Consider the following 15,604-nt stretch of genomic DNA (forward strand, 5'->3'; position numbering starts at 1 on the left):
GTTGGAAGGGCACCCTGGAGCTCACTTTATCAAATCTTGTCTAAAGGAGGAGCACCCTAGAGGGCATTTTGTCATATTTTATCATCAGGGCATCTGAAAGAACACTTTCAATGATGTTTTTCTACATATCAGGACACCCTGCCTCCTCTCTGAGTCCACCAGTGAGTCTTCACATGTGTTAAACAGATAGATCTCCTGCATGGCTGTCCACGTCTGTTTTCCATTTTTCTCTCTGTGGAGGGGAGTTAATTGCTTTCGTTTGTTCTAACATGCATGTCAAGAAAACACAACAGAGATGTCTTAATACTGCCGTCATATGTATAACTAATGTCCTGTTGCTGGGAGGATTCTCTCGCTGAGAGTGCAGAAGTGGTTTGCTTTGCTTTAATTAGCTTCGCAATTAAATGTATGTCACAGATATACCAATTACTGGTGTTAAAGGTGTGGAAACTACACGTGAAGTGTCATCATAATTGAAGTTTTCTGTTTTTCCTACTTGGATGTTGCTGCACAAGCACATCTCCAAACAGAAATGTGAGATTTATCATGAAAGGAGGCCAAAGATATACATTAGGTTCAACAGTTCACAAGCTTGAGTCAGCTCAACTCCTCCCCAACTTTATAAATTCACACGTAATTAAACAAGCAATTCAATTAGGTTTTAATCTGTTCCATACGGGCAGGCAGCATATGGAGGCGAGAGATCCACTCAAACAGAACAAAAAAATAATTTAGCTGGAGGATGATGGGAGACGCGTTGCTGCACGTGTAAATTAAGAAGGTGTGTGAGGACAGGGGCAGATTTCCAACAAGGTCACAGCTACAATTATCTGATAATTTTCTGATGATTCTGCAAGAAAAGTTCACCTCAGGGGTATGTGGACACAATATATCACCTTTGAATAGAAACGTTTGCCCGTGCCGAGTTTCAGCGCTGAAATCCTGCACTGTTCCTCTCTGAAATCAAGGATCTTGTGGGCAGGGATCAATAGACCTTCATTATGGCTGCGATCAATGCTGTGCAACTCACAGCTACAAACACACAGCTCATAAAATATTAGGGCGCTCTTGCACCAAACCTGCTCTGATTAATTATTAATGGAGTTCGGTTTTAACGTAGTGAACCGTGAAATTCAGCAGCATGATTGGGTGAAGATTTTTCCAAGTGGGCCATCCATTTATCCTTTATTGTAACAGATTCAGCTGGGCTTTAATACGCTCTATAATTTGTTGTTACATGCTCTGAGTTTGTTTTTCTGTCTAATTGTGGCCTTTCTTGTTTTCATGTGCAGCTCTTCGCATCCACAGACCTGGGACGGAAGTGGACCCTGCTGCAGGAGCGGGTTACCAAGGACAAAGTCTACTGGTCAGTTGAGCTTTATTTCTATTGGAGGGTGATGGAGTCAGTTCAAAAAGAGTTTCAGCTCATGAGGAGCAGAAACCAGAGGATGTTTTAGTCCCTGTTAAACAGATGTTACATAACAAGTCATCCTTGGTTACATAGAATCATGCAAGGCCTTTCAACCCAGACATAAGTCACTTTACAAGTATGCAAGACTGAATTCATGAATAGTGGTAAGAAAGCAGCAAGGACTCCTTAAAGGTGAAGTGAAATACCTATTCAGCAGGGCTGTTATGATAAAAGGTATGAGCAAATCTGATTCGAAGACAACCCCTATTCCATAAAGGTTGGGGCGCTGTGTAAAATATCAATAAATGAAATCAAAGAATTAGTGGCAGCTACACATCTCAAAAAAGTTGGGATAGGGCACTGTCTGCCATGGTGTAGCATCCCCTCTTCTTTTAACAACAGTCTGCAAACATCTGGGAAGTGAGGAGACCAGTTGCTGAACATTCCTGGATCTTCTCAACAGGCCAGTTCAGCGCATGGACTCTTCTATTGTGAAGCCAGGCTGTTGTGATGGATGTGGGATGTGGTTTAGCATCGTCTTGCTGAAAAAGCATATGCTACTCTAAAACCTCTCTCTGCTTTTCAGCATTGATAGTTCCTTTCCAGATGTGTGAGCTGCCCATGCAGCTTTAGAACTGAACCAGGATAACAAGCTGGATGGTCCCTCTCCTCTTTAGTCCACAGGACAGAGTGCTGTGGTTTCCAGAAAGAATTTCAAATTTTGATTCATCTGACCACAGAACAGTTTTCCATGTTGTCTCAGTCCATTTTAAATCAGCTTTAGCCTAGGGAAGATGGCAGCATTTCTGGGTTGTAATCACATTTGGCTTCTTTTTTGCATGATATAACTTTAATTTGCATTTGTGGTTGGCACCGTGAACTGTGTTGACAGACAATGTTTTATCCATTCTTCAGAAATCCACCTGTCAGCCATTATAAGCAAATTTAATGCATGTTGAAAATTCATTCTTGATTAAAGGGATACTTCAACATTTTGGCAAATTCTCCCATTGCAATAATTCATGTAGTCTTAGTAATAGGTTTGTTTCCATTAGTTGTAGGTGCAAACTGTTTCTAGATCTGGGGGACTGATAAACCAGCTGCACAGCTAACGCTATGGAAGCAGACGGTATTTTTTGCTTTCCCTCATCAAAATCATCAAATACACAATCCAACAACTTCAAAACGCTCTCGTGGACAAGTTGTGACCTGCACATTCACCACGCTATGAAATAATCATGGAACATTACGAGACGGAGATGTTATTAAGTTAAATGCAAAGTCGGAACTACACTCCAGACATGGCTGCTGCACTGTGTTACTCCGCCCAGTGGTTTACTCAAGAAATAGTTCCAAGTATTTGCTTCATGTGCCAGGTTAACAAGCTGGATGGTTCTGCTCCTCTCAGTCCACAGGGCACAGTGTCCATGGTTTCCAAAAGGAATTTTTGATTAATCTGGCCACAGAACAGTTTTTCACATTACCTTTAACTGAGCTGTGTCCCAAAGACAGCAGTGTTTCTGGGTCCTAATCACATATGGGTTCTTTTTGCACGATACTGCTTTAATTTGCTTGTGAGGATGGCACAGTGAACTGTGTTGACAGATGATGTTTCTGGAAGTGTTCCTGAGCCCCTGCAGGGATTTCAGTGCAGAGTCATGACTGCTTTTAATGCACCATCCAGTACTGACCTTCAGCCATAAATTTCTCCAGATTCTCTGAATCTTTTAATATTATGGACTGTAGATTGTGGGATATTCAAAGTCATTGCAATTTTACATTTAGAAAAAAATTTCTGAAATTGTTCCACAACTCATCTTTACTTCCAAGAGACTCTGCCACTCTAAAATGCTACTTTTATACCTAGTCATGTTACTGACCTGTTGTCAGTTAACCTGATTGGTGGAAAAATGCTCCTCCAGCTTTTACTTTTCTAGCCTTTTGTGTCCCTGTCTCTACTTTTTTGAGACGTGTTGCTGCTGTCAAATTCAAAATGAGGTGATATTTTTTAATGCAATGTTAAAATGTCTCAGTTTTAACATCTGGTATGTTTTTTGGTCTATTGTGAATAAAATGTGGTTTTTTAATATAATATAATATAATATAATGCATTCTGTTTTTATTGGCATTTTATGTGGTACCCCAACTTTTATGGAATCTGGGTTGTATCAGACTTATGGTTAATATTTAGTTTTTTTTTTGTAGTTTTTTTAAGTGGGCACAATATTTAAAATCATGATAAGAGAGTTTTCATTGCTTATTTTGTCCACGGCTCTGTCCAGTTTCTGATTTCTAACCGTGTCCCTCATTTTTGAGCACCTTCTTTTCCCTTATTAGAGCTGCGATACAAGGGCTAGAGGTGAAATGATTCCCTACAAAATTACCTTGAAAAACCCTGATACATCATCAATAGTTGTCAACGACATTTATGTAAACATAGTACAGCAATTTCTTCATTGCCTCTTTAGTATAAATTGAAAATTATGCATTTTCACTCATATTAACAATGAAACTACAACGTTACACATCTAAGCAATATTTTCACGATGATCTGCATTGCATTCTAGCAAATTTTTCCCCAGCTCTTGCTTTAGTGTGTGCCTCTTTAACATCTCCATTGAAGGGCCATGTAGCCCTAGCACTTCAGGCATGACATCTTCTTTACAAACTTAGGGGAGGGGTTCAGTGGTAGGGGTAGGGGGTATATGGGGCCGAACTGGTTTCCTGTTTAGTTGGATTTCATTAAAAGCTTCATCAAAATAAATTTGCTCTCCTGTTGAGTGGATTTGTTTATTTTCGGACTATATCCTGATCCCATTTTCCCATCATTTACGCAGTATTTCCTCAACAATAAAATTCTATCTGCAGCTTCCTAGATGCTAATAAATCAGTTTAATGTTCGACATAATACAGGAAACTTCTGCTCCAGTTTTTCTTAAATTAGAAATCTGAATTGGATTTCAGTGGTAAGAACTGCAGTTTATGCAGCAGAACCGTTTTATGGATGAATCCTGTGATGGTTTTGTGGTTACGCTGACAGAAAAAGTACCCACAGCAGGCGGAGTTATATGACTCTCCCTGTGATAATTTACACCCCCCTCCTTAATTTACCTTAATCCCATTTCTCCTTCTAATTTCCACTCCCTGTTCTTTCAGCTCCTCTTCCTCCCTGTTCAATCTGAGTTACTGTAAAATGATGTATTCAAGCACTTACCATCCAAACACTTTTACTGCTCCAGTCTTACAAACTCAAGGTCAGGAAGGCTTCGCAGGTTCCCGTTAGTTTGTTTCCCCTCAGCACCGATAGCAAATGAGCTGGTTCTCACGGCCAGACGTGTCTGATTTATACCGCCAACTGTAACGCACAAATCATCCACACTCCACGCTGTAAAAAATGAGAAGGTGGAGAGGAGAAAGAGAGAGTGGTGCAGAGGGAACAGCCTTAAGTGTTTCTTATTTTAGACAAGAGGCGTACTCTCAAGATCAGAGCTCTGTAACGATAAATCTGACTTTAAACTGAAGTTTAAGGTCACATTAATACAGACATTAGTGTTTATCTTCACTAAAAGCATGTGAATAGATTTACACTTGGGGAGAACCATTTCAAAGGTTAGTGGAGATTTATATTCCTATTTACCAGAAATTATTATCACCCAGATATGCCAAGTTCCTCCTCTCTACTAACCATATTTTGAATTTTTTAAGGTCATTAGTTCTGTTTTACAGCACACACTATCCTGGTTTGATGTAACCTTTGTGAATTACTGACAAAAAGCAAAGTGTGCTAATGATCAAGTGCAAACATACTCTGTTCCCTCCTATTTGCTCTGATAGTACGGCTTCTTACATCATAGTCATGACCACTGAAATGTTTTTAAACTTCACTACACACGACAGAGAGCATCTCTTATTTAATTTTGTTTCAGTATCAGAAATTCTTTCTCAACACAGATTTTGTCTCTGATAGCTTCACACTCAGTGTACAGGTATTAAGAATTAAATTAAATCTAATGGAAAAAAGTAGAAAAAAACTAAAATTTAAAATATGTACGAGCTCTTTTAGGTATTATTTCTAGTGTATACAGGTGTGTGTGCGGTAATAGTATGCTTACAAAACGTAAAAATGGTGCAAGAATTCTGACCTGAGCAGTCATCAGAGTGACTGTGACTGCTGAGTGGTCATCAGAGTGACTCTGTGACTGTTAAGTGGTCATCAGAGTGACTCTGTGACTGTTGCCTGGTCAACAAAGTGACTCTGTGACTGCTGAGTGCACTTTAGAGTGACTCTGTGACTGTTGAGTGGTCATCAGAGTGACTCTGTGACTGCTGAGCAGTCATCAAAGTGACTGTGACTGCTGAGTGGTCAACAGAGTGACTCTGTGACTGTTGAGTGGTCATCAGAGTGACTCTGTGACTGTTGAGTGGACATCAGAGTGACTCTGTGACTGTTGAGTGGTCATCAGAGTGACTCTGTGACTATTGAATGGTCATTAGAGAGTGACTCTGTGACTGCTGAGTGGTCATCAGAGTGACTCTGTGACTGTTGAGTGGTCATCAGAGTGACTGTGACTGCTGAGTGGTCATCAGAGTGACTCTCTGACTGTTGAGTGGTCATCAGAGTAACTCTGACTGCTGAGTGATCATCAGAGTGACTCTGTGACTAATGAATGGTCATTAGAGAGTGACTCTGTGACTGCTGAGTGGTCATCAGGGTATCTCTCTGACTGCTGAGGGGTCATCAGAGTGACTCTGTGACTGGTGAGTGGTCATCAGAGGGACTGTGACTGCTGAGTGGTCATCAGAGTGACTCTGTGACTGTTGAGTGGACATCAGAGTGACTCTGTGACTGTTGAGTGGTCTTCAGAGTGACTCTGTGACTGTTGAGTGGTCATCAGAGTAACTCTCTGACTGTTGAGTGGTCATCAGAGTGACTCTCTGACTGTTGAGTGGTCATCAGAGTGACTCTGTGACTGTTGAGTGGTCATCAGAGTAATTCTGACTGTTGAGAGATCATCAGAGTGACTCTGTGACTGTTGAGCCGTCATCAGAGTAACTCTCTGACTGTTGCCTGGTCATCAGAGTGACTCTGTGACTGCTGAGTGGACATCAGAGTGACTCTGTGACTGTTGAGTGGTCATCAGAGTGACTCTCTGACTGTTTAGTGGTCATCAGAGTGACTCTGTGACTGCTGAGCAGTCATCGAAGTGACTGTGACTGCTGATTGGTCAACAGAGTGACTCTGTGACTGTTGAGTGGTCATCAGAGTGACTCTGTGACTGTTGAGTGGTCATCAGAGTGACTGTGACTGTTGAGTGGTCATCAGAGTGACTATGTGACTGTTGAGTGGTCATCAGAGTGACTCTCTGACTGCTGAGTGGTCATCAGGGTATCTCTCTGACTGTTGAGGGGTCATCAGAGTGACTCTGTGACTGGTGAGTGGTCATCAGAGGGACTGTGACTGCTGAGTGGTCATCAGAGTGACTCTGTGACTGTTGAGTGGACATCAGAGTGACTCTGTGACTGTTGAGTGGTCTTCAGAGTGACTCTGTGACTGTTGAGTGGTCATCAGAGTAACTCTCTGACTGTTGAGTGGTCATCAGAGTGACTCTCTGACTGTTGAGTGGTCATCAGAGTGACTCTGTGACTGTTGAGTGGTCATCAGAGTAATTCTGACTGTTGAGAGATCATCAGAGTGCCTCTGTGACTGTTGAGCCGTCATCAGAGTAACTCTCTGACTGTTGCCTGGTCATCAGAGTGACTCTGTGACTGCTGAGTGGACATCAGAGTGACTCTGTGACTGTTGAGTGGTCATCAGAGTGACTCTCTGACTGTTGAGTGGTCATCAGAGTGACTCTGTGACTGCTGAGCAGTCATCGAAGTGACTGTGACTGCTGATTGGTCAACAGAGTGACTCTGTGACTGTTGAGTGGTCATCAGAGTGACTCTGTGACTGTTGAGTGGTCATCAGAGTGACTGTGACTGCTGAGTGGTCATCAGAGTGACTATGTGACTGTTGAGTGGTCATCAGAGTGACTCTGTGACTGTTGAGTGGTCATCAGAGTGACTGTGACTGCTGAGTGGTCATCAGAGTGACTCTGTGACTGTTGAGTGGTCATCAGAGTAACTCTGACTGCTGAGTGATCATCAGAGTGACTCTGTGACTATTGAATGGTCATTAGAGAGTGACTCTGTGACTACTGAGTGGTCATCAGAGTGACTCTGTGACTGGTGAGTGGTCATCAGAGGGACTGTGACTGCTGAGTGGTCATCAGAGTGACTCTGTGACTATTGAATGGTCATCAGAGTGACTCTGTGACTGTTGAGTGGTCATCAGAGTGACTCTCTGACTGTTGAGTGGTCATCAGAGTAACTCTGACTGTTGAGTGGTCATCAGAGTGACTCTGTGACTGTTGAGTCGTCATCAGAGTAACTCTCTGACTGTAGAGTAGTCGCCAGAGTGACTCTGTGACAAATAAAGAGATGCAGTTTTCACCAACTCTTTTTCGGCAGCCTTTTTTACTGCAGCTGAACTTACTGCTAATTTTTAGCTGTCTTTTTGATGTCATCAGACCAAAGGCGCCTCTTTTTTTTAGATTTGTTTCTTAAGTTTAAAAAGTTGAAGTTATTTTCATGATTACTGAAACTTTGCACATTAATTGCTCAGCTCCTTTAAACTTTTCTTTATTACCTTTAACTCTGCCTGGCTTTTACAGATTGGTTTTGTCTTGTTTTCACAGGTCAAGGAGCTGCTAGAGTCATGTAACTCTTTTGTGAACCAGGCCTTCAATATTAGACTACAAATACACTCAAATGTATACTTTATCCAAGCTATAAGATGAGAAATAATACTTCCTCTTCTTAATAAGGTGCAGATGTTTCCTAGTCTGGTCAAACCTTTAGGAAGTAAGGTATTATTTTAACAGTGGACACTTGATCTTTGATACTCAGTTATTGAGCCACAGTGCTGTATTTTGCCTCAGGTAGAATAACTCCCAGCAGATTCCCACTCATGTATTCAGGCCTGCTCATACTGTAAGGCTCTGACCTGCTGCTCCTGTTGAAAACAGTGTGGACATGTCTGTGCATACATGGATGTGTGTGGTCAGAGAATTCAGAGTGAGCTGGCTGTTGGCTCTGGCCGTGGTCTCGCCTGTGGCCCCCCACTCATCAACATGACCAGGGAGCAGGCGTCTGGCAGCCAGCTCACATAAATCACATTAAAAGCATCACATTAAAACCAATCTGCCGCTGCTGCTGCTGCTCGGGTGGTCCAGCCAAGCAGGCTCCCGTGGACCCTGTTTTTGCAGCTGTAAAGTTTGTGTTTGTCATCCTGGATGAAAAGAAACAGCAGTTTTTGAAATTGAAATGGCATCTCACAGGAGGATAACAAAAGCAAACATTTGAGGAGTGGCGATAAAAATGAAAAGCGTGCAGATAAAAGCATAATCGAGCTGGGACGAAACGGAATTCCAACCCAGGGAGGATGTTTTTGCAGCATGTTGCACTTCCTCCTTCTCTTCTCTTCTTTGTTTGTCAGCCCCTCTATCTCTGTCTCTATCGTGTTTATCAGTCATTTCATTTCCTCTCAGTCTGACGTCTCTCACTGCTCCGACCAAAGCTGCAGGAAATCCCACACACTCAGCTGCTGATGAAGGTCTAACTGGACCAGAGTTAGTGAGATGAATTAATGATGGACTGTCGGTGTGGAGCATGCTCTCACCTTCAACGTTTTTCATTTACATTTCAAGTATGGCGACACTTTTATCCACAGTGACCTGCACAGAGTGAGAAGTCTGAGTTTCCTTGTCGTAGTGAAGGACATTTTATCACATCATGAATGGCTCTTTTGTAGTCATTGTGCTTCCTGCATCGCTCAGAGCCACGCACTCAGAGAAGTCAGCCGTCATAAAAGTAATTCAGTTCACTCCAACCTGTGGAAACAAACCTTAACCTATTCGTAATCTTCCTTTATACAACCCTCAATTCCAAAAAAGTTGGGGCGCTGTGGTAAATCTCAACAAAATAACAAAATGGAAAACTGTTCTACAGTCAGATCTACCAAAAATTAATATTCTTTTCAAAAAATCACATTGCCCTGTCCTGTGGACCAAAGAGGAGGGAGGCCATCCAGCTTGTTTTCCTGGCACAGTTCAAAAAAGAGAGAACCAGCGGACTCAGGTTGACATTTGTTTTGGCTACATGCAGACAATGGACGCCATCCTGCAGACTGCTTTGGATGTTTCTAGTACTTTTAAGATGCCAGCAATGACCCTCTACCTACTTCTACATGTGCTGTGCATCTCAGAGGATCAAATGGGACATTTAGAAAGACATTTAGAATTGACTTTACAGCTCTACTCTCTGACAGGTGCCTTGTACTTGAGCATGTCATGTCTGAGCCAACCTCTACAAGTGGTACAGTATGTTTGTACGTTTGCTGTTCTCAGATTTTCCCCTCATGATGTCATGTGGGGAGTTAGCACCGCCCCCAGGTTCCGTTGGCCCTCCCAACTTGGAAGAAAGTTCTGGATCAGGAGAGCCACATCCATTAAATCACATCCAATTCCTGAGGGGCGTAGTCAGACAGCGCAGTAACATTTAAAGCCACAGGCACAGAAACAGCTTGTTCTGAGCAGGGCTGAAACAGAGGGGGTTTTTTTAGACATGCAAAAATCCAAAACGAGAGTGTTTTTCAACAACAAACTTCACAGACATGTTTTGGTACCTCTGAGACCAGTATAAGCTTTAACTTTTAAAAGGCTAAAATATGTGACCTTTAAAGTTAACTAAGTCAAAGTAAAGAAATTCTAAACCTCTGCCTTTCAACAAAAGGTCTCACCGGCCTTTTAAGAACTTCCCATAATTTTAGTTTTTTTAATGTAAATTAAACCTAAATGCAGTACCTTGGTCTGTGGAAATCAGGGGAGGTGGGAAGGGATAAGGGGAACTCCATCAGGTCTGCAGCTGTCATAGCATTAGTAACAGCAATCCTCAAACTCCAGACAGACTTTCACCTCTTCAACTTCTTGGATGGGCTGTGGAGAAAGCTCCCAGACTTTGTAGTCAGTCCCATCGGTTAAAAAAGTAATCCAGTGCTGAAGTCTGTGTTGAAATCGGCTTGATAAACTTAATTGTCCCACTTAACGAGCTAACAGTATGATGATGTGTTCACATCAGCTGGGACATTTGCAGACTAAAAAAGGATATAAATATGTCAATATATAACAATAAAAATAAGACAGTGTTTGATGAAATGTATTTATTTTTATTTAAGATTGGTATTCATTGAAGACCATTTGGAAGGAGGTTTCGGCATTATTATTAATTTAAATGTAATTCAAAGCCTATTTATATTAAAAGCCTGTGTATCTATCTATATCTTTATCTATATATTTTTTTAATGTAAAAAAAAAAGAAATTCTTTGTTTTGTTTGTTTAAATCACTGTACCGAAAACGTATCAATCTATGACTTCAAAACCAAGGTACGTACCAAATTGAAATCTTTCATATTAAAGATTTAGAGCTTTAGATGTGAGTTGCGTTATGCAGATATTAAAAAGATCCAGACCAGGGTGTCGGTTTAGCTCAGCTGGTAGAGTAGGTGCCATATGCAGAGGCTGGATTCCTGAATGGACTGGTTATAGAATCGATTGCATTGATCCAGGATCGACTCTCTCTCCAAATATTTCCTGTCGCTCTTCAGCTGTCCTGTCAAAATAAAAGCAAAAAGTCCCAAAAACATCGTCTTAAAAAAAAAAAAAAAAAAAAGCAAAAGGACCTAGAATTGATCCTTGCTATTTTTTCACTCTCACATTCATATTTCCCACAAGAATTGGTCTTGAAGTATTTTTTTAAACCAATTCAAAAATTAAAAGAAAGTGTTTTGCTTATGTCTTTTGATCTTTCAGTTAAATTTTGTCTATTTTTGCTCAGAGTAATGTGATTTTTTTTAATGCTCCTTCATGATAGAACTCAGTGTTAGTCTGAAATTTGTCTTCATCGCTACAGTCTGTTACATTTTTAACATCTTTAACCTTGAAAGATTCACAGACATGCGAAAAAAAATCATAAAAATGTAGTTTTACTTGTAATAAGTTAGGATTATTGATGAATTTTGGAGCCTTTGGGTGCTCTACATTTCTAAAACACTCAGAAAGGTCTGCAGGATTTGCTTCCATTTTATCCCCTGCTGTTAAAAAATAGAACCTGTGAAAAGTCAAATAGAGTAGATGAGTTCATTTTTACTGGTATCATCACCTGTGAAGCTCATAAAGAGGCTTTATCTTAGGTTGTTTTGATGAATTCTGCTAAAGTCGTATATATTCACTATCATTTTAATAGAGCAGCTCATACAGATCACCTGAAGAAGAATGACCCGCGTTCCCTTACGTACCTTCTCCTGGGATCCATCTCCCTCCCCCGTTTCTCCTCAGCTGCTAATTGCTCGTAAAGTCTCTTTATAGGGGATGTAACGAGGTTTTAAATCTCCGCTCTATCTTTACTGCGCTGTGGAAATTTCACAGACTCCTCTGCTGTGTGGTTTACTGCACGCTGAAGAGCACGGGACTGAACTGTGAGTCAGAAGGCTTCTAAAGAGGAGAGAGGGGGGCATAATTTTAGAGGTTTAAAGCATGTTAGGGAGGCTTTTTATGTCTGAGAGGGAAGAGCCGAGCCGTGTTTATTTACAGGCGGATCATGAACGTGGTTTTAGGGAGGTGAACTCACAAAAAAACACCACATTTGTAATGAGAATTTTGTTACAGTGTTTTTAATGTAAATAAAACCTGCAGCTGATGTTATGTGACAAAAGTGTAAGAAATGCAGTAATAAATAACAGATCTTCTTTTCTGTGTTTCAGGTCCGTGTCTGGAGTGGATGTGGATCCAGATCTTGTTCACATGGAAATGCAGGACACAAGTGGAGGTACAGCTACTTATAACTTTTAATCTGACAACAGTCCATTAATGTTGATCCCTAATCAATAGAAAGTCAACTCCTCAATCTGCCTCATCATCTTTAAGCTGCACCTTTGTTTTGAAACAAGTCCGGCGTGCTTGTTTGTTTTTAACTCTGTATACATACGTTCCTGAATTTAAAGACAAGCTAGTATAAAGTGGTAATGGCTGACATCTAGTAGCTGAGATTAAGAGGATGAGGAATATATTAGATATAGACTAAACTGTGCCGGGCCTCACACTTTATATGCTGATTCCATGTTGATTGCATGTTAGGCCCCATCTAGAGATCCTTGCAACTGCCCATGTTTACTACAGTTAGGATCTATGTTGATCCCTAGACATGGGGCCTATATGGGTCTCTTATGGGCAGATCCACACTTGCAGTTCACATTGGCAATCACAGGTAGGGCCACCATGGAACCCATGGACAAACCAACATGGGACTCACACTGTAGCCCACATATAACCCATATGGGGCCCACAAAGACATGCTGGCTGGATAGTGTCTGCAGCTTAATCCCACCATGGATGCATTGATTGTAGTACAGTGTCGATAGAAATACAAGCTGCCCAGACTTACTGCCAAAACGGCCAGGGTGACTGTAGTAAACGTGAAGCATGAAGTTAGCTAACACTTTTCAACGCTCAAGCAATCAACTCTCTGCTGGCACGTCAACCTGGAAATATTTAAAAGTCTGCAGAGTTTAAACAGAAAGAATGAGAACTCCAGCTTCCTGACAGAGTTAGTCAGAAAGAATTAGACAGTGAAAAAAGACATTTTAATAGATGAGAGATGGGCTATGATAAGTTCATTTTGACAATTTAAACCACTGTGTCTCGTATGATTATGTTCTGTTGCTATCGTTAAATATAGTAGTCTTCTTCAAGACAAATCATCTATCTGTGCAGGGAACATACACTATATGGACAAAGATTTTTGGCTGAACCTGTTAATTATTGAACTCAAATGTTTCAAACAGATCTATTGCCACAGGTGTATAAAATCAAACAGTCTCAATCTAAATGGGTTGTTCTGAAAAGCTCAGTGACTTCAAGTGTGGTACTGTGATAAATTCTACCTTTGCAATAAGATGGTTTGGCAAGCTGCAACCTCCAGTCCTGAAAAATGAAGCCAATGCAGAAGTGCAAAACATTGCAATATGACGAATGTCCACTTGAGGCTGGCTGAGAAACACCGTAAGTCACCGTTTTTACACTAGAAATAAACTGGTCTATAGCCTGGTTCAAAAAATTAAACATGTCTCATTAGCTAACATCTTCCTGTCAACACATTGTACAGGGGGTGAATTTTTTCTGTACCACAATCGTTTCGATTATATTGAGGAAAAACCTCACTGCACACTGATTGGCGCATCTCATTTGACTGATAGATAGCGTGACAGGTAGAGGCTACCACCAGAAGGCTAGCCTAAGTGATAGCAAACAGGAAGTTGAGCTCAGTGGGCGGGCTCTTGTATGCTGTTAGGTTGATCCAAAGTTCGGTTGAGACAGCGATTTCAATATGGAGGCCGCTACGGTATGCTTCAAAAGCTGTTTGAGTCCGCCTATCATAATCAAACAGCTGATGTCACACAGGCTTCGGCCAATTCTTTTTACAGTCTATGGCTGTAAGCAATATAAGAAAATATAAGTATATAATATAAGAAAGTGGAAGCGTTTAGGAACAAAGTGGAAGACCAGGCTGTTAAGGTGCATGGTGCATAAAAGTAAAAGTAGCTGAAGAGTTCTGAACTTCTACTGGCATTAATGTGGAGCAGTGGAAACGTTTCTTTGGAGTGGCCAATCATCTCTTGCAGTCAGATGGGTGAGTCTGGGTTTGGCAGATGTGGGAGAACGTTACCTGTCTGACTGCATTGTGCCAACTGTGAAGTTTGGTGGAGGAGGTGCAATGGTAGAAGGCTGTTTTTCAGGGTTTTGACTAGGCCCCTTATCTACAGTGAAGGCCAGTTTTAATGCATCAGCATACAAGACATTTTGGACAATGCTATGCTTCCAACTTTGTGGTAACAGTGTAAAGAGGGCCCTTTTCTATTCCAATGTATTCCCGGTGCATAGAGCAAGGACTATAGAGACATGTGTGGAATAACTTGACTGTCCCACAGAGTCCTGACCTCAACCCCAGTGAGCACCTTTGGGTTTGGGTTTGGGATTGTGAGCCAGGCCTTCTGGTCCAACATTAGTGCCTGACTTCCCTAAGAAATATATGAGATTTTGAGGTACTTGCAAATTTTTTGCAAGGCATTCATATTTCATAACTCCTGTCCAAGTCCAGACATTATGGTGTTTGCAGAAATCTGTCTTTGCTTTCAGATCTGCTGATGTCGACTAACCTTTCTTATCCATGCCGGTTTGCTCTGATATGAAATGTGCCCTGTATCATGTAGTCTGGTTTCTACTGACACCTTTTGGCTTCATTATGAACTGCACCATAGGAGAAATGTACTGTATTTCCTGAGTACCATCCCTGCATTTGTGTACACATTCTGCTACATCTGCGTGGAAATGTAAGGTTTTGGCAAATCAGTAGAACAAGATCATTTAAAGGATAAGCATCCTCCCTGCAGCTGCTTGTAGGAGGTCTGTTTTCAAAGGGTTAACCCACACACAGGCACAAAGATGCTGTCTGAAAGCTGTCAGCAGGAACAAGTCTGTCTGTGTTTGTGGAGGCTGGAGCGACAGAGGCTGTCCGTCTGGGCCGGCTGCCCAGGCACGAGAGCTCTTCCTGGGGCCGTGTAGCGACACATGGTCCCCCCCTCCTGCTTCACATCTCCTCCCTCTTCCTCTCCCGGCTCTCGTGCCCGCTTAGATAGACAGATAGGCAAGGGGTGTTCCAGAGCGATCAGGCATGCCCAAGCAATCTGTTCGCCACCGTGTCACATGTGGTATCGCCAAGGTTAAACGATGGTGTGCTACGAAGAATGACATGGAGTTTGGGGAGTCTCTACCGAGGCGGAGCACCGTGCTAGAGCTGCACGGTAGAGACAGGACTCCAGAGAAAGGGGAGGTCGATTGATTGATGAGCCATGTGTGCAGGGAGGCTTGTAGGGAGTGTGGATTTATGTGGAAGGAGGCGTGAGTGTACCTAGTTCATGTGCCGAAACCCACAGCTCATGTGGAAAGAGACAGAGGAGACAACCCAAGACCTCCAAAAGTGAAGAAATGTTAATAATCTGTGCTTCAGAGTCGGTATAATCTGATGAAATATTCAAGGAT

The 15,604-nt window shown here is 41.8% G+C and overlaps 1 protein-coding gene across 6 annotated transcripts in view; it reads left to right on the plus strand.

The window, feature by feature from the left end:
- sorcs2 (sortilin-related VPS10 domain containing receptor 2) overlaps positions 1-15,604 on the plus strand; it is a 543,426-nt gene that overhangs the window by 444,769 nt on the left and 83,053 nt on the right. For all 6 annotated transcript variants that reach the window (XM_041779627.1, XM_041779628.1, XM_041779631.1 and 3 more), the window contains exons 5-6: positions 1,293-1,366; positions 12,271-12,335. In XM_041779627.1, coding sequence (XP_041635561.1) covers positions 1,293-1,366; positions 12,271-12,335 — 139 coding nt within the window. The remainder of the gene's footprint in view (positions 1-1,292; positions 1,367-12,270; positions 12,336-15,604) is intronic.

This window comes from Cheilinus undulatus, linkage group 22 (assembly GCF_018320785.1).
Source record: "Cheilinus undulatus linkage group 22, ASM1832078v1, whole genome shotgun sequence".
Lineage (NCBI taxonomy): Eukaryota > Metazoa > Chordata > Actinopteri > Labriformes > Labridae > Cheilinus > Cheilinus undulatus.